Raw genomic sequence first — 25,329 nt, 5'->3', positions numbered from 1 at the left:
TTGCTCTAGAAATGTGCTGGATGTTGGCTAAGAAAAACAGACCCATGTTGATGTTAAGTGACTGAATCGGGGCTGGTGTGAAGTAAACGGTTAAAGACTGCATTGATGGATGTACGCAAACTGCCGAACACTCGTTTCGGTTCCTGTGGAGAGATTTAAGTTCCATAGGCTGTTGAATTTCCTTCCCTACCTTTCTGCTGTCAGCCAAAGGCTGACGAAAGAAAGCCACCCCAGAAAGCACAATTCAGTCACAGGTCAGCACTGTCTTGTTTAATACTTTATATCTCTTTATAAACAACTTTATTGTTTCACACAACAAATGTGGTTAGAAAGAGCAGGTACAATATACAACTTGATTGCCTTCAGGGACTCATGGATGACAGGTTCTGTGAATCCTGAGCTCTTCCAGGACTTGGGCTAACAGTGCAGAGCACCCCTGTAGCTGCTGAGCCAGGGGACAACTTGCACACGCATGCAGCGGGGCAGCTAAGTGGCTTTACCTTTATTCTCCAGACTAAGAACAGCAAAGGCAAGAAACTGGTTAGATTCACGCAAGAAGTTTGACCTAGGTCTACCAGACCCGTGGTTTCTATGATGTCAAGCAAACTGCCTGTTTCAGTAGTTGTGACAGTTGGGAACTGACTTCATGAAGCTTGATGTAAAGAAACCAGACTAACCCATAGTATCAACCAGATGCTAATAATTTTAAATCAATCAGTGTGATTGATAAACATTAGGGTTACTTGGCAAATGAGTGACAGTTCTGTATTTTATCCACAGAGTACCAACTTTGGGTTAGCAATAGAAAGAAATAATTAAAGGCAGAACAGACAAAATTCTTTATTCTTGGTCGGGATGGGTATTCGGTACCTGTAGAGGTAACTGTCACCCACCACCTGCCCATCTCTAGTGGCTGTAGTCTCAAGCGAGCCTTAAGGTTGCTTGTATTGAGAAAGTCCACAGAGGAGGTTAAGAGCAATGAAGTACTTCCAGTTGAAACCCCAGTTCAGCCCTAATGTTCTTTGCCACATTGCATTAAGTCAGCTCTGGGGATTTCATATCCTAAACAGCAGCAGTCATTTCACACTTTAAAAAAAAATATTTTCATTGCAGATGGAAACGGCTGCTGGCAGTACAAGCCTCAGTACCTTTAGATGGCATCATCTCGGCTGTTGTCTTCACGTAGACTCTGTCTTTGGACACCACAAGAACATCGCAGCTTTGGGGGGAGGGCGTTGTAGCTGATGAGGGAGAATGCGCTAAAGGGATAATGGAGAAAGCCTACGGGTAGCAGCAGAGGGAAGCCAGGGAGCAGAGAAATGAAGGCCTGCACGGGCGCTAGAACAGAGGCTGGCAGAGATATCGGTAACAAGTTTCAAACAGCACGTATGTCCCTGCTCCCACTAATTTAGCAGGAGTGGCTGCCTCAAGCAGAAGCGAAGTATTGCTGTTAAGGTAGCAGCTGGAATATGGTCAGCAGCACCTAACAGATCCGACACCGACACACACGCACCCCTCACCCGCCCCGTCAGAGTTCCAGGCCCCTGGGAACAGCGTGAGACACGACTGAAAAGTATGAGTAACCCGGCTCGTGGGGGGAGCCTTTCTAACGGCGTTGCAAATGAGCATTAGTGCTTCCAGGACTGAGGCTGCAGGAGTTGGTCATGGTTAAGTACAGCCGCCATTCAACAGGCAAACTGAGCTCTGGGGCCAGGCTGCATTGCCCCAGAAGAGAAGCCAGACCAGGACTGATTAGATGTATGTGGGGGTGCCGAAAAGAAAAGCCGTTTTCGAGCCCAGCAGCATAATTCTGCTTCAGCCATTTGATGTCCCGGGAGATTGGTGCTGTGTCTGTGTATGGAAGGATCTGTTTGGAACGTTAGTGTTGACAAGACCCAAGACCAAACAGTCAAAAATAGAGAGAAAGCAAAGGTTGTGCAGGGTGACTTGGAGCTAACTGCTGCTTACCAGATCAGCGTTTTAATCTGCACAAACATGGTGGGTAACGAAGGGGAATGTCTGCACGCAGCCAGAATAAGGGGGACACCTCTGGCTGCTGAGCATGTGACAGAATCCTCCAGAAGAGCAGGATTCAGGGAAAGCCGATATGGGTGGATCAGTTAAGGCATTTTTAGCTAGCCATCATTTTAATACTCTGGTGTAGACGGGAACAGTTGTGCTAGCCGACAGTGGTTAGCTTAAATTTTAACTTCTTCTTGGAGCTCATGATCTTCCTCATGCTGTTGCTAAATGTAGTCTGTTAAAAAACGTCTCCAGAAACTGGTCTAGCGAAAGCTTTCAGGAATCTAAAGCCAAGTGTAAGGTAAGCACTGCAGAAGAAGAGAGGGGGAGGAAAAAAAAAAAGACCAACTATTGCTAGAATGAACACTGAATTTAGCTTATCTAGCAGAGGGCTGAGATTCTTTTCTCCCTCCTCTAAGAGTCTTGCTTGTATTTGCTCCTTTGAAAAGTAGAAAGACAAGCCTAAGCACTTCAGGAGTTAATAACGAACCTTTCATTTCGCTTTCTTAATGCAGAAGTGCTACTTCCACTCCAAAGATGATACAAAAAACCAAAAAAGGGCCTAGTATTAAGGATGGCTACTTTGCTTCAGAGACCCTGAACAATTTGAGATGCAAACCCCCCCCCCAGCATTTTCAATTGTGCTGACAACCCTGGAGAGAGCTCCTTCTGGTCTCGCATGTGATACAGCAGATGACTTTAACTCTTTGCTTTCAGGGATGTCACCTTTTTTTTTTTTTTAAAGCCTGAAGTGTTTAGAACTCTAGTTACAACGTGGTTTTCCATCCTCCCTGAGCATGCTTGGTAGAGGGAAGGAAAGTCTGCAACTCGGAGAAGAATAAAAGGGGCTAAGCAACAAGGAAACAGCGGGTGCCATCTTCCGTCCTTTGGCGTGAAGGGAAAGCCGACAGACAAGAGTAGGTCTCTATTAATTTTATTCTCATTACTTACACAGTCACTGCACCGTGCTACAAGTTATTAACTCACAGCATCCTATTGCATGTTATTAGCTTTGCACAAACCTAGCAGAAAGGAACATTCTGCTTACGGTTAAACCACTGCCATCAACACGTGCTACTATCAGAAGAACAAACCCCTTTTGTTAGAGGATGCAGTCATCGTCTTTAAAAACTACATAGAATTTCAGTAATCTTCTCCTAAGGCTTCAGATGCACGTATTGAATTTGAAATTGTTTACAGTTAGTCTTACAAAGTTCTGCTTGTTTTTCTTCCAAAGAAAATAGCAGCGTATTGCAAAATAGGAAGGTCCTGTAGCAAAATATGTAGTTATTACTAAATAATCCATCAAAAATGTTTTCTAATTATGACAGTCCTGTTTCATTTCTTTGCATATAACATACGTTGCAGAATTGACTCAGACGAACACTACACAGGTATATTCACAGAGATCAAGCGACACAGTTTTCTGTAGTACCAAGTCAAGAAAGTTGGTGCTGTCTGGCAAGTGATTATTCGCCTCTTTACCATTTTATGATCTGAGCTGACTTGAAAAGGAAGGTGGGTGTCATCAGTAAGCACGGGTCTATCTGCATCCTCTGCCTCCTGCTTTCCCGCCTGCCTTCCTCCTGACTCAACTTCAGATTGGAAGGTGAGACGTGCAGAGTTTATGGGAAGGTGTGTATGGACAGTATCACAGAACTGAAGTGCAAACAACCCATCGCCTAACAGCCAGAACAAGGGAATCCCGTCTGCAGTTAGTTTCAGTTACCTGAAGAAAGAGCCTGTCACTGTACTAAGACACACAAGGAGGTTATTGCTTCTCTAGACCCATGTCCATATTTCAATCTGCTTGAACTAACGTGCAGGGGCTCGCAAGAACAACACAGTTGATGTGTTTGTTTGTGTTTTTTTCCCTGTGGTGAGTACTGCAACGCTCAGGCAGAACTACTTTCAAATGCCCAGCTGCACCCGCTGCCCACCTCGACAGAAAGGGAAAATGACTGAAGACCGGGAAGAGAAAGAAAACCACGTGTTTCTCACGGCTGTCTCTTGGAACTGCTATGGAAGAGTGGCTCTTTCCAGCAGCACTAAGATTTGTTCTCCTGGAAAAGCTGCTGCTACTGAGATATCAAGCCCAGTGCTGCGCAGGTTCACCGTGTGAAATGTGAATCCTTTGGAACAGTTCAGTCCTAGGCACTGTGCTTCCAGGGTGGGCCTCTGTGCAGCCACGTACTGTCCCAGCTAAGCACAAGGTTATGAACTGGTGACACCAGAACTGGTGTCCTTACACAGCAGCTCCCGCCCCGTCAGCGGTTGTGCTGAACCACAGCTTACAACCGCATCTATTGGCTTTGTTCTGTGTGCAGAATTCGGATCAGGTATTTGAGTGATGAAACAAACACCTGGTGCCGATTAAATACAGCTCATTTTAAGTAGTGTTGTCTTAAATGTTTCCATTTGTTTTCTCAAGTGCCCAGGAGCATACAAAATTATTTCCAGCATGAATTGGCTACAGTCTCATTCTGACATTAAGGGATTACTTCGATTAGACTCTCGTTGCTGTTCCACTGATGACTAACAATTTCAGTAACTGCACTACAACAAAGAGAAAGTTAATTCATTTGTCTGGGCACTTAACTGTGTACACATCAACTGTGAGCATAGGTGCTGTCAGTTATTCCACTGATGCATTTCTTGGAATCCATTCTAAAAATCTCTATTTTTATGACACCATTAGTATCAGTTTTCCTCCCTGGCGAGACTTTGTACTGAAATAGTCATTGTAAGATTTAAAAAAAAGTGCTTTTATCCCTCAGAATTATACCGAAGGTGGAGCACAGTCACAGAAGGAAACTGCTACAACTGTAGAATGAACAGAACACCGCCATGAGTACAAAGTTAAATATAAACAGAACATCGTGTTCAAGAGGCCAGGGGATTACAGCTTGTCCAGAAGAAGGAAGTCATGCAAAATTCAAGCTTTGAATGTATTTATCGTCTTCCATGGAGTAAATAAAAGCGGTTAATATTACTTTTGGACTGCTGAAATTGCACCAGGACTCGTTTCAGGTTGTTGCCCTGCGCACTACTGAAGAGTAGTTCGTGTTCTCAGGTACCTCATTTTACAGCTAACGCTGCTTCTCAAGAGACTGAACTGCTTCCAAACCAACACCAGTGCGACTAAGGACAGGCTCCGGCCCAGCACCCTTCATGGGCAATTCTTATTTTGCCCCGAAGCCTTGAGCTCGCACCCAGCTGTAAGTTTGAAACTTGCCGGAAAGGCGGAGCTGTTTACGTAACTTACCTTAACGATACCACAGCCATCTTGTTCAAGAATCACACCCAGTTTTATAACTGAAAGTATCACATTAATTGGAGGGAAAAATGGGCGTAGGCGTCCCCTGGATCAGGCACACTTTCAATTCCAAACGATGTTCAAAATGGTTTAAATAATCCCCTTGATATTCTCTCTCCCTCTGATACACTCCATTGTTTTTTAATTAGCCTTGTGTTTCTAGCATCGAAATGATTAACAAACACTAGTTATTCCTCCACTTCTCCATTACGAATACAGCCCGTTCTGATTTGGAATACAGCTGCGCTAGGTGCAGAAGTTGTCGAAACTTGCATGAAAGAACATTTGAGACATTTTAACACTTTACGCCAACCCTACAGCGCACAGTATGCATTTGACTTAAAAGTATGAACAACTTCTCCATTTGATTACTGTATCTAACCTCAAAATTAAATTGACCAATACTCCGGCTACAGCAGATTTAGCCAGAGTTGCTTGCAAAAATAAATCACTCAACTTGAACCCAGCAGAAATATTATCCTCCCCTTCCAAACTGGCAGAAAATACTGCCCACCTTCCACCAACTGTGAATTCAGCTTCAAGTTACTGGCCTAGCTGGTATTTTCCCCATTCGTATTCCTTACGTGAACTTGCAACAGAAATGGTGCAAAACAGCAAGACCTGTTGGAATAGGCAGAAAGGAATTCAAACTTTAATCTGATTGGTTTAATTTTTGTTTTAGCAGGAGGAAAAAGAATAAAGTTACAAGATTCTTTTAATATTTTCACAATGTTAAACTAAAACTGAGCTCTAGGCTACATGTGTAAGTAAATCTAGAACACAAAAGGGTTAAATAAGATCTTCTTTTAAGATACAAGAACTTAAGCTTTCTTTACGTTTAACAAACTTCACAGAACAGATACTGCAAAGGAACAACCCCCTCCCCAACTTTTTGTTTAAAGTGAACATTGTCCATAATTCACACAAACTTTAAGTAGTGTTCTCTCGAGAGCCACCTCGAAACCATCTGTGCACTTGTAACGAGATTAAAGAGAATATTAAGGAGGAACAAAAGAGCATCTTCAGTATTAATGCAGAAAAGTCTCGTGTATCAATCAGAATGCCCATCAAATGCTATGACAGGATTTTGTAGGAAAAGAAAGTGCGTATCACAGCAGCCGCCAAAATCCACGGTTTGTTAAACTCCTCACGGCAAAGGTAAATCATATCCTTGGACAGTCTGTCTCCCCAGGACCAGTTCCCGAAAGTGCAGCACGTTACAGAAGACTCTGCTGCTGGTCTCATACTCTTGAATAACAACAACAACAATAAAAAAAAAAAAACAACCCCAAAACAGCTTGCCTTTTGGATAGGTTGCATTTTATAATGATGGGACACTTCTGATTTGCTTCATGGTTAATTAACGCTAATACAGTCAGATGCTGAGTGTGTGCGGAGAGACATATATATTCTTCTTTTTTTTTTTTTTTTTTTTTTTTTTAAATTAGTTGTCTCCTTGTTAAATGCTCCTAGCTGGCTACCAAAGTAACAACAGAATTTGGCCTATAAGGAGTTAGTTACCTGTAACAAGCAGAATGGAGGATGACTCATACAAGCTTACTCCCAGAACGCTGGGGTTTTTCAAGTGACACATTACTTCACCCCTCTGACCTGTTATATCTGCCCAGTGTTTGAAGATGAGACAAAAATCCTTCCCGCCCTCAGGTCTTCTTGCAAATTTATCTGACTGTTAACACCTCGCTAACAGACTGAGAAGCTCAGTTCACTCGGCATGAAGCCGGGCCCCATCGGCACAAATCCTTCTCCCCTGCACAAACGCCGGGCGCGGCAGGAGACGTGCCGATGGTGACGCTTGCTTTTTTGTTTCCCAGCTGCCCGGCCTGGTGGGACTCAGCTCAGCTCAGCGTGACGTGCCGTAAGGCAGCACCACAGCTCTAACGGCTCCGAAGCATCCTACGCCGTGTAACGCTTTTCCATTCACTTGCTACACTTGCTTTGCGCTAGGTGCGGGCAGAGATTTCGTGGGAGCGCTCAGCTGCATAGAAAGAGGGCCGAGAGAGCCCCTGCGATTATCTCATTGACGCTCTGGACGTGAGGAACACAAACTCAATCTGATAAAGGGTGTTTTACCGGTTGTTCCCCAATACTGTTACTGAATTCCGTTTGCTACAAAATGTCCTTTTTTTTTTTTCCCCCCCCAATATATAAGTCTAGCTACAGAAAGTCAGTCTGTAGAATCCAGCCATGGCTACTGTGCTGTGAATTAGCCTTATTTGATCAATTATCAGATACCTGCACTTAGCAAAAGGCAAACAAGAGCCAATCAGGTTTCGGCCGGTGGGAACGGCTGCGCTGCTCAAGGGATGTGGAATCTGTTCACACAACTCGTAGGATCTCTGTGGATGCCATGTAAAAAGTCTGCACCATTTACTGCTCTGGGATGGAGTTGGCTTTAAAGTGAGATCATAATTTAACGGAGAAGGAAAAAAAAAAAAAACCAACAAAACCCCTGATAGGTTCTTTATAGTAAGATAGATATAAAAAATTTTCATAAGAATCTCTGTCCCCCTTTCTTTTTGGCTTCCTGGGAAGAACCAGAAAGATGTTCCTACCCCAACAGAATCCCTGATGCTGGTGACACTGCCTAACTCAAAAGCCACACGCGATGAAGGCACGAGTGACCAGTCAGGTCTTCTGGGCTTAAGCAGCTGCAGTTGCTGCTCTTCGTAGTATTTCACCTCCTCAGGATTCACTAGCAGTGAAGAGGTGAAAGGCTGCACATTAAACAGTTTGTCCGAAAGCCATGTGCATAGCAAACTTTTACACCAGCTTCTATACAACTATTTGTGTTAACTCTGCAGCTGGAATGCTTCCAGCATAAGGCTTTTAGAGTGACTCCAGCAATAACAGAAGCCTTTGGATTTTTCTTGTTTTGTTTAAATCCACTAGCCATGCTCAAAAATAATATTTCTTCATGTTTTATTTTGTATACGGTGGCTAGCAGGCACCTTAGTAACCAGCCAGAAATCGATTTCAACCACCATCAACCCCTAAACTACAGTACCAGGACGGTTGGCTAAGGAAAGGAAACTGATTGGCTGTAGTCTGAAACTTGCCTAGTACAAGGTGTCTGGCTGACTTTGTCCTAAATAAGGCTAACATTAGTGAACTAAGAGAACAGCATTTGGTTGCAGTCTTGCACTCAGGAACATCCTTCGCCAATGCGTTGGCAAGATCTCCCTACTTTCCGATCCAGTTTCACCATTTTCATAATGGCTTCCTCACGCCCACGTCCCATGTGGTCAAACGTGCAGTCGTGCTGTTCAGGCAGGCGATGTAACATACAGAACACATAACCTACCGTGGAGAGGGAGAAAAAAAAAAAAATACAGTTAGGGACTTGGTTAACCAAGTGGCAGCATCTTACCTGCATCAGCGCTGAAGGACCACCTACCGGGGGACCACCCAGTTCTCAAAAATGAATGCCTCTCAAAAATTACAGGTCTTCCTCACAGGGTATTAATAAATATCTGATTATTTTCTGCATTTTCTTGAGTATTTATCAACACAAAATCAAAGCTCAAGTCATATTAGGTTTGGGTGGTTTTTTGCCATCCTTTCATCTGATAGAGCAAGCCCTCAAAATCACGTGAACTAGGTATGCCCAGACGGTAACGAAGCTGCTGTTTAAAAAAACCAACCCACCAAAAAACCCGGAACTGATCACCTTCACTGAAATCTTTAAATCTTTCCTGCTTCCTGTGGAGCTGGTGGTCATTTCTGAAGTTCATGCCTGTGGTACTTCAGGCTGAGCTCCCAAGCAGCCCTTCAAGTCAGAACTGCTACATCTAAGCAGCACCTTGCTCCCTCCTTACTGCCAGCAGCCCAGGCTGCCAGCGGCTGCAGCAGCGCTCACTGCTCCGCTACTGTTCCAGGTTCCAGAAGCTTCTCCCCATGAACTGCTGTGACACTAACCACGGGGGGCGAACAGGCATTTGACACAGGGACATGCCATGCCACGTCCCCTTGCCCTGCAGCTGGAAAGCCGCAAGTTATCGTCTCTCTGGCTAAAGCGAGCCAGCGTTACTCAGTTTGCCAGGGCGCGTATGGTTCAGAAATACACGTCAATACTTCTTCCTACAGGCGAGGAGGGGACATCTTCCATAGCCACCTCTTTCTAGTCTACAAAGAAAATCAGCTTTTTTCTTATTTGGCCCTAACACTTTGTAACAGTAAACAAACTGCCTCACATTTCCTACCTCTAAAATGAATGTGACACTGCGGTAAGTAGCGGTAAGATGATACAGCAGGGAAGAGAGTCACGTAGTTACAGGGTTCACGTCGGCCACTGTGTATGAAACGAAGTGTGATACCGCCTGTGCTGCAGTGTTTTTCCTGCCTGATGGTGCAAAGATCACCGCTTTGCCTCCCACTGAATGCCTTACGTTACTGCTGCTCCTTGAATGCTCAAACGATATTAAAACCACAAAATTATTACATTTGAGAGATGCAATAGGATAAAAATCAGTGAATGTTCGAGAGAGTGCGTGTTTGCGCATATATACACGCACATACAGATATAAAGATATGTATGTAAAGTATTTCAAGCTCCTGGACTATAAAACATCAACTGTAGGAGAGAACAACAGGCTACCTTGGTTGGTGCGATTACTAAGAAAACAGAAAAAGTATCACACACAGAGTTATTAAAAAAAGAAAGAAAAATTGATTTATCTTTGCTCTTTGTTTCAATAGCACCAGCTATGAAAAGACACGTCTGTTATCTGTGACTGGCTTTGAAACCCAGTTCTAGGAACAAAGCAAAAAGAGACAAGTTTTCTGTATTGGCATATGGGATTCAGACGTACGGATGGAAAGATGCAGATGGAGTTGATGTATAGCTTGCCCCTCGTGATCGTTACCTCCACTTTAATCTCAGTCTGGGTCATACCACCCTCAAATGGGACAAATATCTTTCCTGAGGTGCCAAAAATTCAAGGTCTGATTGTCAAGATGAAAACATCCTTGGCCTACAGCTTCCATGCTGATCAGGCATTTCACTCAGTTCTCTCTTACAGACAGCATGGACAGAAGGGTTCCCTTCTTTCTTGAAATAAGACTTCAAATTACCGGACCGACATCCACTACAGGCACGAGAATACATAAATACCCAACTAGATGAGCTCAAAGATGAAGTTAATCATCTTATCTGCAAGGGATGTGTAAGAAGCAGAGGCGAGAAACCCTGCAGATAGGGACTGGGCTGAAGTCGTTCAGTCCCCTGTAGGTAAAAGCTGGTTTTAAACCCTCACGGTTTTTAGAGATCCTCTCCACATAGTTATCAAGCGTAGGTAGGAATGTTATTTAATGTTATCTTAAAAGAGATCTCAAACACGCATACAACCTTCTACACGGCTTCAGCAAGGCCCTTTTGACAATTCCATAAATCTCGTAAGAAAACACATATACAACATGATTTATCACTGTTCAATGTGACCTTCCAGTTGCCCCATCTCCTCACTTTCTGCAAAGCCTCCTGCCTTTTGTAGACCAAGTATAACTTCACGATGTTCCCTTCTACTTTGCCACCCCCAATACAATCTATTCTGTGCTTTGCCATATCTTCATGTCTTTTTTGAACACCTTTTAGTTCTTTTTAGAGCACCTGTTTCCATGTAGGAAAATCTGTACTGTACGCTATATTTATTCCAGATGGAACATGTTATTGATTTTTTCGGTTTGTCAAGTATTTCCTTATGCACTCTCAAACAGAATTTCAGTAACTGTCCACAAAGAACGGCAGGTGATTTTCATTTTCCCAGACTATCGGAAAAGTCTTTCTAATTTCAGCAACTAAATGATCTAAACCTGTTATTCATAGACCTATTTAAATATGTACTGCTAATTAGAACTGATAATTAGAATGAAAGAATTGAAATGAAAGAATAATGACATTTATTCTATGAATCCTAATGAAAGAATACCCAAGCACATTCTGAACATTACTGAAATAGTTTTGCCTATATTGGCTGTTTTTATGGAGGGGGTTTATTCTTGGTGAACGAGCATTGGGGATCCTCTGGAAGTCTCATTTCCAAAAGAGACGTCAGATCTTTAGTCCCATTGCTCAAAATGCCTTTATGTCACTTTAAAGACTGGAACTTGTATTTTTGGAGGTTTTATTTAAAATGTGACTCACTTGAACCCTGTTACAGAGTAGCTAGTGCAGTAACAGTAGTTCTGAACATTTTTTTCACTAGTTCAGAGTGGATCTATTCAATGAAGTTATTACTGCAATATTCACTCCTTGTTTCCTCACTGGTCTGGCAATCAGCGCGGACATTCTGCGGTCCGTGTGCGCACAAGTGCCTGATGTCACGTCAAGACCATCAGTTCGTACAACAGTTCCTTTGTTAACTTGCACGCACCAGGGCAGAAGGCAAATAGCTGTCCCTCTACGTTGATCCTTAAACCCAATCCAGGCTTAGCGGTGAATCCTTTTCTCCTGAGAACTCTGCTTTTATGGTTATAAAGCAAGTTAGATCAATGAACTCTTGCAGTGTATCACTGTTCAGTTCATTATGAGGAGATATCAAATACAGGTTGTCTCCCCTAAAGGATTTTACTGCAGAAATGCTTCCTTTAGGACGCTATAACTAAAAGACAAAATAAATAACTTTCTGCTAGGGCAAAGAGCATTGGAAAAGGGAATCCATCTGCCAAGTAAAGTTAGTTTACCCTCGTCGTCAACCGAAAATATGCCAGACTCCACTCCAGGCGTAGACGATTTCAGCCCAGTAAATGTAATCATACATCTCACAGCATTGCAATTGTTGTTTTCTGATGTTAGAAGTAAACTATGAATCACCTACTCCGCACGCCTCCAGTGCAAACATTTGGAAAAACATTATGTAGGGCCTCAAAACCTTTGAGCTCCTCTCAGCACCCTAGAAATGACTTCACAAGGCATCATCACAAATTCCCTTCCATTTCATCACCACAGCGTGAAGTGCTAAAGCCACGAAGCACCACCTCGGCATTGCTCGTACCCACACGGGCGAGCCCTTTGCATACCACGTGCCAACGCCCGTCGTTCGAAGGAAGTCTACGATGGCACACAAGCAACTGCTGCTGTCATCCTTCCTGGGGAATCTCCTAGGAAAAGGCAAGGGGAAAGGACAGAAAACAAAAAAATCTTCCCACATTCAAGACCAGCGAATACCACAGACCTACGGTTTGCTGCGTGGGGGCGACGATGCAAAATGACCCCATTTTTTCCTCACTTATTTTCAAGAGCACTGGCTGGCTGGGAGTATGGAATGACAATAAGCAAGTATTTCACCCAAGCCCTACATTTAATTCTTCACTTTCTGTCTTCAAATGCTGAAAACTGCAAGTTTTAGTAAGCTGCTAAAATACCAATACAATACGTGAAGCACCCGAAACGATTCAACAACCGGCATAACGATCCACAACGCAAAAGCCAAATTGTAGTTTTGGAGGGTCCCCCCATTTTATTACATTTCTTTTTTTCCTCTTTGTTAATTCAACTGAAACGGTCAGACTTTCTGGGATGTGGCACAAATGCCCAATAGATGGATTGCTGCCAACAGCACGCTGGTGGGACTGCTCTAGTGGATGTCCCTGGCCAGGCAGGGAGTCCCAGACTCTTCCAAGGTACTGCTGGAGAATGTCACACTGTTACATGAAATATAGAATAAATATAGTGATCCCTGTTACGGGAATAGCATTGTGACAGAAAGGAAGCTGCTTTTTCTCCTGCCCTGAGATTTGGATCCTGATCTCATTGCTGAGACATCCAGAAAGTTGCTAAAAGAAGACAGATTTGATTGTTTTGGTTGTGAGCATGTTTAGAAAAGCAGTGCAAGTGTCAAACAAGCTTAGTAAATATTTATACAGCTTAAGCATTTACAAAGAGACTTAAAAACACTTAAAAGTGTCCCTATTTGAAACATCTTGATGTACATCCCCTAAAAAGTAGTTGCATGCTGCTGCAGTTACCCTGATATTTGGTATATTCACACTTCTGGGAAAAGGAAGTGAAGTCAGTATTACCATACAAAACCAGAGCTTCCGACACTTAAAATCGTCTTACCTGCCCCCTAATTCTGCTATTTGTCATCTTCATTCCCAGGTCAAAAGGCTCAAGTTCAAAACTGCCAGAATTTGCAGCTTACGCCACTTTCAAATTTCAATAAACAACTTGTGTTTACACAGATCCCCCACACAAAGCCTATTCAAAATTCGTCTTAATAATGGCATAGACCTATTCCTGCGCAGAATTCTGTGCTGTGCGCTTTGCCGCCTTCCCGTGCTTCACAAGCAATTTTACCTTTCCTGCTAATTTGAAATTCTGATCCACAGGGGTTCAAACAGAACTGAAAAATACCTTGTAGGTGCTGCAGAAATTCCCTACCAAAGGTGTATTATCTAACAAGGTACTGCGAGTCTCCACGCAGATTTCTGTGCAAGAACAGATTTTAACATACCTTCAAAAGGTGACCACGCCTACAGGGTGCCACACAACACACAGCAAAACCAGGGAGACCAGCCAGCAGAGAAGATTAGCTCCTGCAGTGACGCATGCTGCCGCAGCACAGTTCAGAATAATTGGGCATCATTCACCAAAAGTGTCTAATAATCCCCAAAACAATGTTTATGCATCTTCCCGGTCCCTTCCCACTGGGAAGATGACTTCATGAGTTGTAAACGATACTAACAATAAAAGCTCTTTAAAAAAAGCGTGGGAGGGAAATTTTTTTTTTCTTTTTCCGAGACATGAAATCGGTAAGAAATCAAGGTACGAGGAGAACAAATAGCTACCGAGATGCAAAGCAAGACCCTGAAGGCTTGTCCATCGAGCACCTCAGAAACCACCTGCTCTCTGGATTTCAAGGTAATCCAGCTTGCTCCCCTGCTATTTTGGCAGTTGTTGAAAAAGAACATCCAGCAATGGAAGGCCGTGAAAGTGTGCTACAGTCCAGCCTGGCAAAGCTGCCCCTGCAGGGTACACGCACTGCTGCTTTACAGGATGGAAATATTCTCGTCTGCTGCTACCTTGTGTTCTCCTCCTAGACAGCTCCGTTCCTGCATGCACTCTAATTATCTCTCCCTTCTGTGGGGAATGCTCTGCGTTTGCCTTGTCAGCTTTTATTACACAGCTCAAGGATCATTCAGTTTTACCGACAGCTTCTGTAAAACCAAACCAAATCCCGACAAGCTAAACCACAAACTTTCGGAAATAAGTGAGCTAAACTATTCTCCCATTTCCCTTTCCCAGCTTTCCACAACGTCATGGACTTTTAAGTGCTAAGTTCAGAATAACTTGGCTAGGAATCTTGTCATTCCTTCCCAAGGGCAGAGGAGAGTGGGCCACATGGTGAAGCTTTTTAACCAAATAGATGCGTTTTTATTAAAACTCCATAAAACATACCTTGAGGCAGTGCCTTTCTACCATTTCCACTCCAGGCAGAGTGGATGGGGAATGTTGACCTCTAGAGTCCTCAAAGTTAGAAGTCTCTAAATATATCATAAAACATATCATAAAAAAAGCCCTCTCAAGGATCCACGCTCCTTCACGAACAGCACAGCTGCAAAAGCTTCACAAAACACACGGTACAAGAAGTGTACGTAACTTCTTTGGTTATTTGTCTAACCATTTGCTATGGTCACTGCCACTTGCCTTTCAGTCTTGTCTTCTTTATACAGAACATCTGTACTGATTCGTGACTACCAAAGTGAGCAATAATGGAATCAAAAAGAGGAAAAGAAAAGAGGTGGCAGAAGGCACCTCAGAATGTCTCTTTTGATCTGCCAACCTGTCCCTGGGACTGGTCGGGCACTTGGGACTTCCACCCTGCTCTTCAGTCAGTCATAATCGGGCTTCATGCCAGAAGCTCTGCCACATCTGTGATGCTACATAAAATTTTATGTCCGAGACTCAGGATGCTTACGAGATGCTGCAGATTCGTTTTGCATTTCTACTACTGGGTTGATGCTTTGGCGAAAAGAAGGGAACAAAGGCTTTCTTCCTTTCTTGCTCCGTGTCACCATCTACCTCAAAGAGGGTAAAGCAGAATGTGTAAGCATGCATCGGAGACAAAAAGCTGTTAGTGGGGGGAAAAACACCCAGGAAATGAACGGAAGAAATTGTACACAAAGGAAAGACGATGTCATCTTAATCCTGTAACAGCCACTGGACAGGTATGGTTAAAGATTCTGCAAGAACTCTTTAGACTGCAAGGCAAAGACTTTGCCTGTCCCAGTTTAGTCACATACAGCCTGTGTTTGAAAGCGCATTCTGTCTGTTTTCTGGGCGATCGTACGCCTGGAAGCTGCTTTAGGGACCACGCAAGAGACGTGGGTTTGCCTCATGGAGGCTCTGCAAATAAACTGCGTGTTTATCCCAGTTTGTGCTAATTTCAAATTCACTTTCCTATTTATCTTACTACTTGCACAGACAAATTGTATCAGCTCATGCTGATTTTTTTAGTGTTTGTTTGTTTGATTAACAATTCTTACATTCTACGTAAGACACTATTCTACTCCTTCACTTTTGGAGCTAAGAACTCAAAAGAAATAGTTTCCTCTTGTTTCTTTAAAGACAATGTATTTGGAGTGGGAAAAAGGAAGATATGGCACTCTCCTAGATTCAAGCCCTGCTTTTGCTCCAGTGGATACCAACTCCACAGAAGAAGGGAGCACCTACAGCAACAGAACTGAGGTTTTCAGGAAATTATTTCTGAATTTCAAAGAATCCTCAATGAATCAAAGTGATAAATACAGCACACCTGCTTTGTAACAGCAAAGGGCAATTAAAAAACGTTCGCTGTGGGTCAGGTCTTAACAAACAGTGCTGGTCTCTGCCAGGACCGCGTCTCAGTTTTGCCACGTACCACCAAGTAACAGTGGCGAAATCTTTTGCTTCGCACCAAACCTTTTTCTTGCCCTACAGCACACACGCACGTAGGAGTAACTGCTTCTACCTCACAACCTCTCCTCTCCACTATGGATTCATGACGTGAGGCCAACACCTATCGGAGAGAGTCTAACGGAGCAACCTCGGATAAATACTCACCCCCACGGACTCAGCAGGCAACTGACCCTCACTTCTAAACTGCCTTACACCTCAGAAGTCACCGACCTACACGTTTCACCTGCAGGCCGCGCTCCCAACATTACACACTGTCCTCGACTGTTCTGTCCAGGTTGCGATCCACAGCCGTCAGGCACAAGCAGCAGCTGTGACGCTGCAAGCTGACGGCCCCGCGCGCACCAGCGGTGGGTCACCGCTGTGGTCAGACACCTGCACAACCGGGGTAAGACCCCAGGGCATTTATGGTCAGAGATGCAACTTCACAGAAATTAGCATTTTCACCTGTCACTTACTTTCTCAATATTAACTGAAAGAAACATTTTGCTCCAAAAGATTTGCGCAACTGTTGAAGCACAAAGGCAAAAAAAATGGTTCAAGTTTATCCGAGCAAGACTTTTCAGAGAAACCATTTTTGCTCCCAACAACTTGCAGCATCAGCAGCAGTGCCTGACAGTGAGCCCCAATGTATGACTAACTTGAGGGAGAGGAAAAGCCAGCTTCAAAACTAGAAGTTTAGACTTTAGGTAGGGGAAGAGCTTGCTTTTTTGGAGTAATTGGGTGATCTTGCAATGACACATTCAGGAGGAATTAATATCCCTGCGGCACTTGTGAAAGGAGCATTGACTGCCGCGACAGCAGGGCTGCGAACACACTGAAGCAACGCTGCACCTCCCCATTCCTGGTTTCACAAGGTTATATCCTGCAGGATGTGGGAGAATGAATCCAAAGAACAAGACATGTGGTAAAAAACGGAATTATGCCAAAAAGGCATCCTAGTGTCCAAGAGCAGACACCTCATAAAGCAGCGGTAAACCCTAACAATAGGTAACACTATCATAGTGCTCTTTAAAAACCAGATCTTCCACAGGCGGTACCAACATATAAAGAAGTTTTGTTTCCCACCCAGAACATTTAGCTTTGAGAGCAGTGTGAAATCTTAAAGGAATTCTACTGGGAAGGGGCAGGCGGATGACAGAGCTACCCCGGCATCAATGCAGGATCGCCTCGTGCGAAGCGTTTGCCATTTTCAGAAGAGTTTGATAAGGATTCGTACTTCTAGAAGTCTCTCTCAAGCCCACCTGAGCTAATACACTTCTCCCAGAAGCTGAGGATTTAATTAAAAGCCAAAGTGCACCCAGTAATTTAATTAAAATAGAAAGCAATGCTGAGTGATTCAATAATGTACGTGTATCATTTTGTTTGGCCCAATGAAAACGCGGGACAGAGAAAGCTGCTAATAAAGAACCGGCATGAATAATGAACGGGTCTGTACCACCGTACCGTGCGCGTTGAATCAGTTCTAACGGGTCTCCTGGATCCTGCGTGTATTTTAACTTCAAATCGTCACCTGTTCAATACGATTCCAGGGCTGACTTTCAGTACATTTCCTGAATTACATTATTTATGCCTTGGGTTTAAACAGCTTTCTAGAGGTTGCTCCATATTGATCCACAGTCTGACAGCGAGGCTTGCTGGCCAGATCACTGGAGAGAAGCAGCTCCATTTCTCTTACACTTAAAGGAAATTTATTTTATGTCTTTATCCCCTGTTTACACCTTCTGCCCAGGGTCTCTTAGATTACACATTCTGCTCCGTGCAAGCTGCAATCTATGTCAAGAGTAATTCTCCTTCTGACCAAAGGGACACAGGGCTCTGTTCAGAAGCTCTATTCAGACCAGAAAGGAACACAAATGCTTGGAGCGATGTACGCTTCTGCCCCTCCCCTTGTTTTGGGTATGAAGACTCACACAACATTCCCTGCTCCTGCTTGGTCAGGATACGGCAGGAATCCCTGTACACACTTAGGCACCTCTCTGAGCAGCTCCAGAACATTTAGTGGCTACAAACACCTCTGTAGGTAAACATTTGCATTTCAATATGTGTAAAGACACACTTACATAAAAGTATTACTTGTAAAAACCTACTGAAGAAAATACTGTACCTTAATGATTAGAATATCCATAAATACAGGTTTTCAGCTCTTGAAACTTTCCTCCAAGGCCAGAAATACTTAATATCAAAAGCCCCTGACACAGACTAATATTATTCTTTTAACTTTTGTGGAAGCTGATGCACACGGATCTTTGTGCCATGGCCTTAGAAGGCCCACGGCAACTTCGCAGAGAACTCGAGCAGAGACCCAGGCAGGCTCACGTCCCAGTACCCAGCTCTAACGCTTTCTTACGCCTCAGACACAGAACGTAAGGTGGCGTTTTCCTTCAGGTAATGATTTATTTATTTGGCTTGTAGGGGGGAGAAAACCTGTTTCTGGAATGAATCATGCATTTTCAAGGTGAATTTTGACAATTCCTTTCAATCTCCTTTTTCTCCTCTCAGTTCCAACGCAGCAATTGGTGTGATTGTTTTTTCCCCCACTTCATCCTATGAAGAATTTAGACCAAATTCTCTGGGCATCATTCCTCCCTACCTAAGCCTGACTCCCTGGTCAGCTGAACCAGCTGGTAACGTTCCCCCAGGATTTGTCAGACGATTAGCGCGTATTTCGGGGCCTTCCGCGTTCACTTCCAATGTCAAGCACATCAGTAAAACCAGTACTTCGTGCGTGGCTGTTCGTCAACCCGTGGGCAAACGCGTTTGCTTCACTTTGAGAGGGAGGCTGTGGAGGCAGCGTCTTTCCTTTCGAGAACAGACTGCTGCAGCCTCCTACAACCCGCAGCAGCACAGTCCTGGGGAAGCTGGGACGTGTGCCTGTGAGACCCTGGATAAACAAAAGTACTGTAAAGAAAGAATTTTGATTAGAAAACGTAGAGCGCTTTAACCTTCCAAAATGTTTCCTTTAACATCTGGCAGGTAGGTGGCTGTTACGTTCATTTTTGTGACAAGAAAAAAAAATGACTTGAAGACTGAGCAAATTACTTCCCTAGAGGTACTGAAACGACGGAGTGAGAAAGCACGTAGCCTCAGCGAGATTTTCACGTTCAAGTTCACCAGGCCACGGGTCTCTTGTGCGTAGAAGACACTTAAAAATTGCCTAATCTTTTACTTTATGCACATGCATCTGTCTTCTGCAACCACAGCACAGGTATGGACGTGGCACATCAACAAACCACCTTTTTTTTTTCCTCATACTTTAGTTTCCATGCGAAAACCACCCGAAGGTTGTATCAGCGGTGTCACAATAAAACCTCTTTTTGTTTTGTTTTTAAAAGAAACATGCTAACTTGTTTTATTTAAGGAAAACTCAAGGATTTAAGAGACCCGCTGACCCATTTCAGCTACACGCAGTGGCTCAGTTACACGTAGGACTACGGGGAGGTGACTACCGGGCTCAGAGCACATCACTAAATCAAGGGAGGGCCTGTGGCAGAACTTCAGGTAGCGCGGTGGAAGAACTCAAAATGAGCACATGCTGTAGGAAACCACATTCGCTGGACGAGCTGAGGGAACACACCAGAGCCTCTTCAAACTGCATTTCATGATTCCTCATGATAAGCAGCCCAGGATCTCCATTTACACTGCCAAAGCTGTGGACGGCTTCTCGAAAGCCTAGACACCACAGTGGGCTTCTGGGACCTGTCCTTGGCACCCGGGACACACCAGTTAGTCAACTGCTTTTCACTGTCTGGTTTCCAGTATTGCCAGAATACTTATTACTCAGAGACACCAACATTAGTTAACAGCTCCTATTCCCTATCAATTAAATTAGAGTCTTGAGATAAAATCTTTGTAAAATCAAACAAAACAAAAACCCCCTTCGAGTTTGAACTCAAACTACAATAGTTTTACCTTTTGGGGTTTTTTTAACTACTTGCAGCAATGGAAGCGAAGATTGCTGGAATGGCTGAGGCAAAAGTACTGTTCTGGGAGCAACAATCTTAAGAGAACAGCCCACAGAAGTCAGCTGAACATGGTACCTCTTAAGGCCTGGCGGGAAGGCCTACCAGAATTACAGTACGTAACCAGTTACTAATAAGATTCATTTCTCCTTCAGTTCTTCTTATTGAACGGGTTGAGTCATCATCTCCAGAAGCAGTGAGCATAGGTAAAGTCAATCAATGGCAGAACATCTGTTACAGCCACACACAGTGGTGGCCTGAAGCGATTTTGGTTTGCACCAGATAAACCTTACCCAGCTAGAAAGTGAGTTCACCGGTGCCATGACAAATTCTTTGCCACAGAAAAAGGTTCCACAGAAATGGAACCAAGATTTAACATTTTACCAAATTTTAAAAGAAACGTTGGTTTCGATACATGTTGCACTACTTTGTACCAAGACGAAGCAATTGTCAGAGCTTTTTCTTTTTCTCTTATCTATTCAAGTTTGTTTCCTTCTTCCCGTCCTTTTGAAGGTAATTTCTAAATTAACTGAGTAAATCAAATCATTCCAAATTTACTCTGGCACAATCCAAACAAGTGCCTCATCTCCTGTGTTTATGAACGAGCAGCTCTGTTAGACAAGAATCTGCAGCTGTTTTTCTTCCACCTGTTGTATTACTGAGTCACGGTGAGACTTGCCACCAGTGTTGGTAAAAAAGGTACAGTCCCTCCTGTGTGGACACATTTTGTTTCTGATGGCTAACAGAAACGCCCAGTGCTTGATACGAGTCTGGTCTCTCCTTCCTCTTACCTCTCTGCTCAGCAGAAGACCAAAACAGAACTAAAGCAACATTTTTAAATAATCTGAAGAAAAGAATTCTGCCGGGTTACTACAGATTCCTACGGAACTCAATTAAAAACAGGGTCGTGGAAAAAACAAGCACAGTAACATAACTAGAACTCTCTTTTTTTATACTTATGAACTACGTTTATGTGTTTGTGTGTATATCTCTCCACACATATATATGCATAGTATCAGAAATGGCTTCGAAGGATGCTTGCCAAGTATTTTAAAAAGTTTTGCTCCCGTCCCTGCCAAGATTACAGATTTTTACAACTTGTTTATAATGCTTTCCCATGATGGTTGGATCTTGTTTAATCTGCATTTACTCATTAATGTTTTAAAGTCCTTTCCATTGTTAATTGTACATACATAGATAATTTGGCAAGCACCAAATTATCTTTAGAACACACCGGACTTAAGTCAGGAGACAGTTGAGGATGTTTTGTGAGAGATATAATGCCAGTTTGTTCTAGTGCAAGATAAACGCGTTCCCCACGGGTTTATTCCCTCATCCCCGTAGCAGCTCTCCTTGGAGCTACTTTCTTCAAATGACTTTCCAAATCTGTAATTTTCTTCCCGTGAGTACCCTCCCTCACGACCACTGTTCACATACAAAGGAACGTGGTGCTCTGACACCTGTACAGAAATTAACCTGAAGCCTTCACATGCATTTTTTGGACATAGGGGTTTTTTTGATGAGCTGTCTTAAATAAGTTTCTTCTCTTATTTTAATAATCAACCAGAGCACCTCTGTTTCTGTCAATGATTACTTTCATCTACTGACTAGGCATTTATCATTGCCACTATCCTGTCTGTTTGTCTTCAACCAATGTACTTAAATGTTCATTTACGTGTTTTTTTCCCCTCTAGGCAAGCAATCTTAACATTACTCAAATACTTAAGTCTGTTGCTTCACCTCCTTATTTTATACTCATTCACACTTCAGCTGCTCCTTTATCTTTCTTTCCTTCTCCTGTCCGAAAGAATTTGTCATCCAAGGCAACTGCACTAAGCAGTATGTACATCTTGTACCACTATGGCCTCTTTTCTTTATTTTCTATTCTTCCCGCCCTCTCCTCTAATCGAAGCAAAGAGTGCAATATCTTCAATGTTTTTATACATTAACCTTAAGAGAAACAAGCCACAAAGTAGCCAGGTACAAATTGAGTTTTCAACTGTTCAGATGCGTCGATTTTCTGTGTTGCTATTAAACTTGTTAGAACAAGAAACCATTTTATTGAGACAATGTTACCCACTTTGATCACCTCTTGATAAGCCACTTCACCAACTTCTAATAAAAATTTAACGTGGCATTTATGCAGTTTGCATTAAAGTCACATTCAGCACCATCTCCGAGATGCCCAGCACACTGTATACTGCAAAGACTAAAATCTGTGTCCTCCTCCTCGAGACAAGCTTTAGCAGCGAGATTTCATGGGCAGTGGACGGTGACCTGTCGCAAAAGTTATATCCAAATAAAGTTTCTACCTAGTCAGGAAGGAAACACTGTCCTGCAGGACATCCCTGCCTCTAAACTGGAGAAACATGGATTTGATGGATGGACCACTGGGCGGATACGATTTTGGCTGGATGGTCGCACTCCAAGAGTCGTGGTCAACGGCTCAACGTCCGAGTAGAGACCAGTGACAAGCAGCGTTCCTCAGGGATCAGTACGGGGACCGGTGCCATTTAACATCTTTGTCAGTGATGTGGTCAGTGGGATCGAGTGTGCCCTCAGCAAGTTTGCTGGTGACACCGAGCTGTGTGGTGCGGTGGACACCCTGGAGGGACAGGAGGCCATCCAGAGGGACCTGGGCAGGCTGGAGAGGTGGGCCTGGGTGAACCTCATGGAGTTCAACAAGGCCAAGTGCAAGGTCCTGAACCTGGGTCGGGGCAATCCCCAGCACAGACGCAGGCTGGGTGATGAGTGGATGGAGAGCAGCCCTGGGGAGAAGGACCTGGCGGTGCTGGGGATGAAAAGCTGGACATGACCCAGCCATGTGCGCTCACAGCCCAGAAAGCCAATGGCCTCCTGGGCTGCATCAGAAGCAGCGTGGGCAGCAGGTCGAGGGAGGGGATTCTGCCCCTCTGCTCTGCTCTGGTGAGACCCCCCTGCAGGGCTGGGTTCAGCTCTGGGGGCACCAGCAAAAGAAAGACATGGACCTGCTCGAGTGGGTCCAGAGGAGGGCCACAAAAATTATCAGATGTATGGAGCAGCTCTCCTGTGAGAACAGGCTGGGAGAGTTGGGGGTGTTCAGCCTGGAGAAGAGAAAGCTCTGGGGAGACCTTACAGTGGCCTTCAGTGCTGAAAGGGGCTGCAGGAGAGGTGGGGAGGGACTCGTGATCAGGGGGTGTGGTGACGGGATGAGGGGTAACGGTTTCAAACTGAAAGAGGGGAGATTGAGATGAGATATTGGGAAGAAATTCCTCACTGTGAGGGTGGTGAGACACTGGCACAGGTTGCCCAGAGAAGCTGTGGCTGCCCCCTCCCTGGCAGGGCTCAAGGCCAGGCTGGATGGGGCTGGGAGCAACCTGGTCTGGTGGAAGGTGTCCCTGCCCAGGGCAGGGGGGTGGAACTAGCTGGTCTTGAAGGTCCCTTCCAACCCAAACCATCCTATGGTTCTATGAAAGTTATGCCCTTACAAAGGAGCAGTCTCTGGTGTGCTCCAACAACGTGCTACACCCTCACTCCACACATTGAGCACAGCGAGGCAGCACTCTGGCTAACCAGCAGAGTTACTCTCGTTTCCTGACCCCAAGTCTTACTGCTATAGAGGCCACTTGGGAATGTTCATCACTCCAAACCAAGAAACAGCCAAACATCAATACAGCTCACAAATACATCAACAGCTCACAATAAAAACTGCAATACATTTTGCCTTCACCCATGCCAGGGATTAGTAGTTCCTGCAGAGTCTCCATCAAGAGCAGCACTGAATACGTAACTGTCCCAAGTCTGTCCACATTCTGGGAAATTATAACTTCTTACAACACAACCCAGGCCAGTAAAACTCTAAGAAAGTCTTTTCTGTCCACATCGGCAAGAAATACTGCTAACAACTGTTTGATCAGATTGCACCACAACTGAGCAGTTATTTTTTAACGCAGTCTGATCGAACTGGAAGGTTTCGGGATCTTCCCATCCTTTTAAGCATCTTCTCCAGCCAAAGAACACAAGAAACTTGAGGTACCTATCTGAGAAGCGCAGAAACAAATCAGCAACATCTCTCCAACGCACTACTGCTACTGGAAGCTAAAGGCAGGGTTACTTTCCAGGGCCCATCATCTTGGCCACCCCACTGATCCCATCCAGAACTCTTGGCCAAGAGGTTCTGGCTAGGTGGAGCCCGAGCTACAGCCACCTCCATTAGGATGTGGCCTGCAAACAGCAAACCATTCTGGGCAGAGGTTGCTGAGGAGCTGGCAGGCTGTACTGACTTTTCTTTAATTGCTGACTAGGACTGGATCTAACGTGGCAGGTGGGATATTCCTTTACTGATATCTAGTATATCCTCCTCCGTCTTAGGCAATTCCAACAATGTTGAAGACCACTGCAGGCTCCTCTGTGTTGGCTTTACACAGTAGGTGATACCAGAACTACTTTTTCCTCTAAAATACTACGCCTCTGGCATAAAATTAAGCCGTGCTTTCTGTGCAAATAACTTCTGTGGCTTAGAAGTTTACAGCTCACTATCTTTTAAAAACGTACACAACTTTATTTCATAGCAATATACATCTACCCCAGGAATTAAGACAAGGCCCATAACTTTATAGTGTAATTCGCAAATAATCAACCTGCCTTTTTCTAAAATACATCTCCAGAACTCTCGGTTATATAGCTACTTTCACGCACAAATTTGCTGCCTCCAGTTTTAAAGCAGGTTTGTGGTAACCACTTGCTTATCACATCACAGAACTGACCATTTTCAGACCAAGGATCACGAGGTGATTGATTTCAGGCTCCTTACACTTCCAGCAGAAACGCTGTAGCAGAATGTAACTTGAAGGATACGATTTCTGTAATTCCTGATGATATAACTGCCTACTAAATCTAATATTAAATAAATACATTATTTCAATACATCGTTATCCATCATAAGACACTCCTGAAAGGCCCACCCAAAACCTGAGAACATCGCTGTCTGGAAAACACGCCTAGTGTAACTGTCACCTGGAAACTTCTCACAGAAAGCTGGTTTTGTTCCAGCAGTGCTGATTTAAAGGTTATCCAGTCAGAGGGGCACAAAACGAGAATTCATTTGGAAATTTCTCACCGAAGCTTGCGAGGTGCAT

General features: G+C 44.0%; 1 protein-coding gene across 3 annotated transcripts in view; it reads right to left on the bottom strand.

Moving 5' to 3' along the window:
* Window positions 1-5,968: 5,968 nt before the first annotated feature.
* Window positions 5,969-25,329, bottom strand: part of ZFAND3 (zinc finger AN1-type containing 3) — a 144,040-nt gene continuing 124,679 nt past the window's right edge. For all 3 annotated transcript variants that reach the window (XM_086460541.1, XM_086460542.1, XM_086460543.1), the window contains one exon: window positions 5,969-8,656. In XM_086460541.1, coding sequence (XP_086316667.1) covers window positions 8,502-8,656 — 155 coding nt within the window. In that variant the 3' untranslated portion in view covers window positions 5,969-8,501. The remainder of the gene's footprint in view (window positions 8,657-25,329) is intronic.

Source organism: Leptosomus discolor, chromosome 2 (assembly GCF_034619465.1).
Source record: "Leptosomus discolor isolate bLepDis1 chromosome 2, bLepDis1.hap2, whole genome shotgun sequence".
NCBI lineage: Eukaryota > Metazoa > Chordata > Aves > Leptosomiformes > Leptosomidae > Leptosomus > Leptosomus discolor.
Note: the sequence above shows the minus strand (reverse complement) of the source record. Positions and strands in the feature narration are given on the sequence as shown.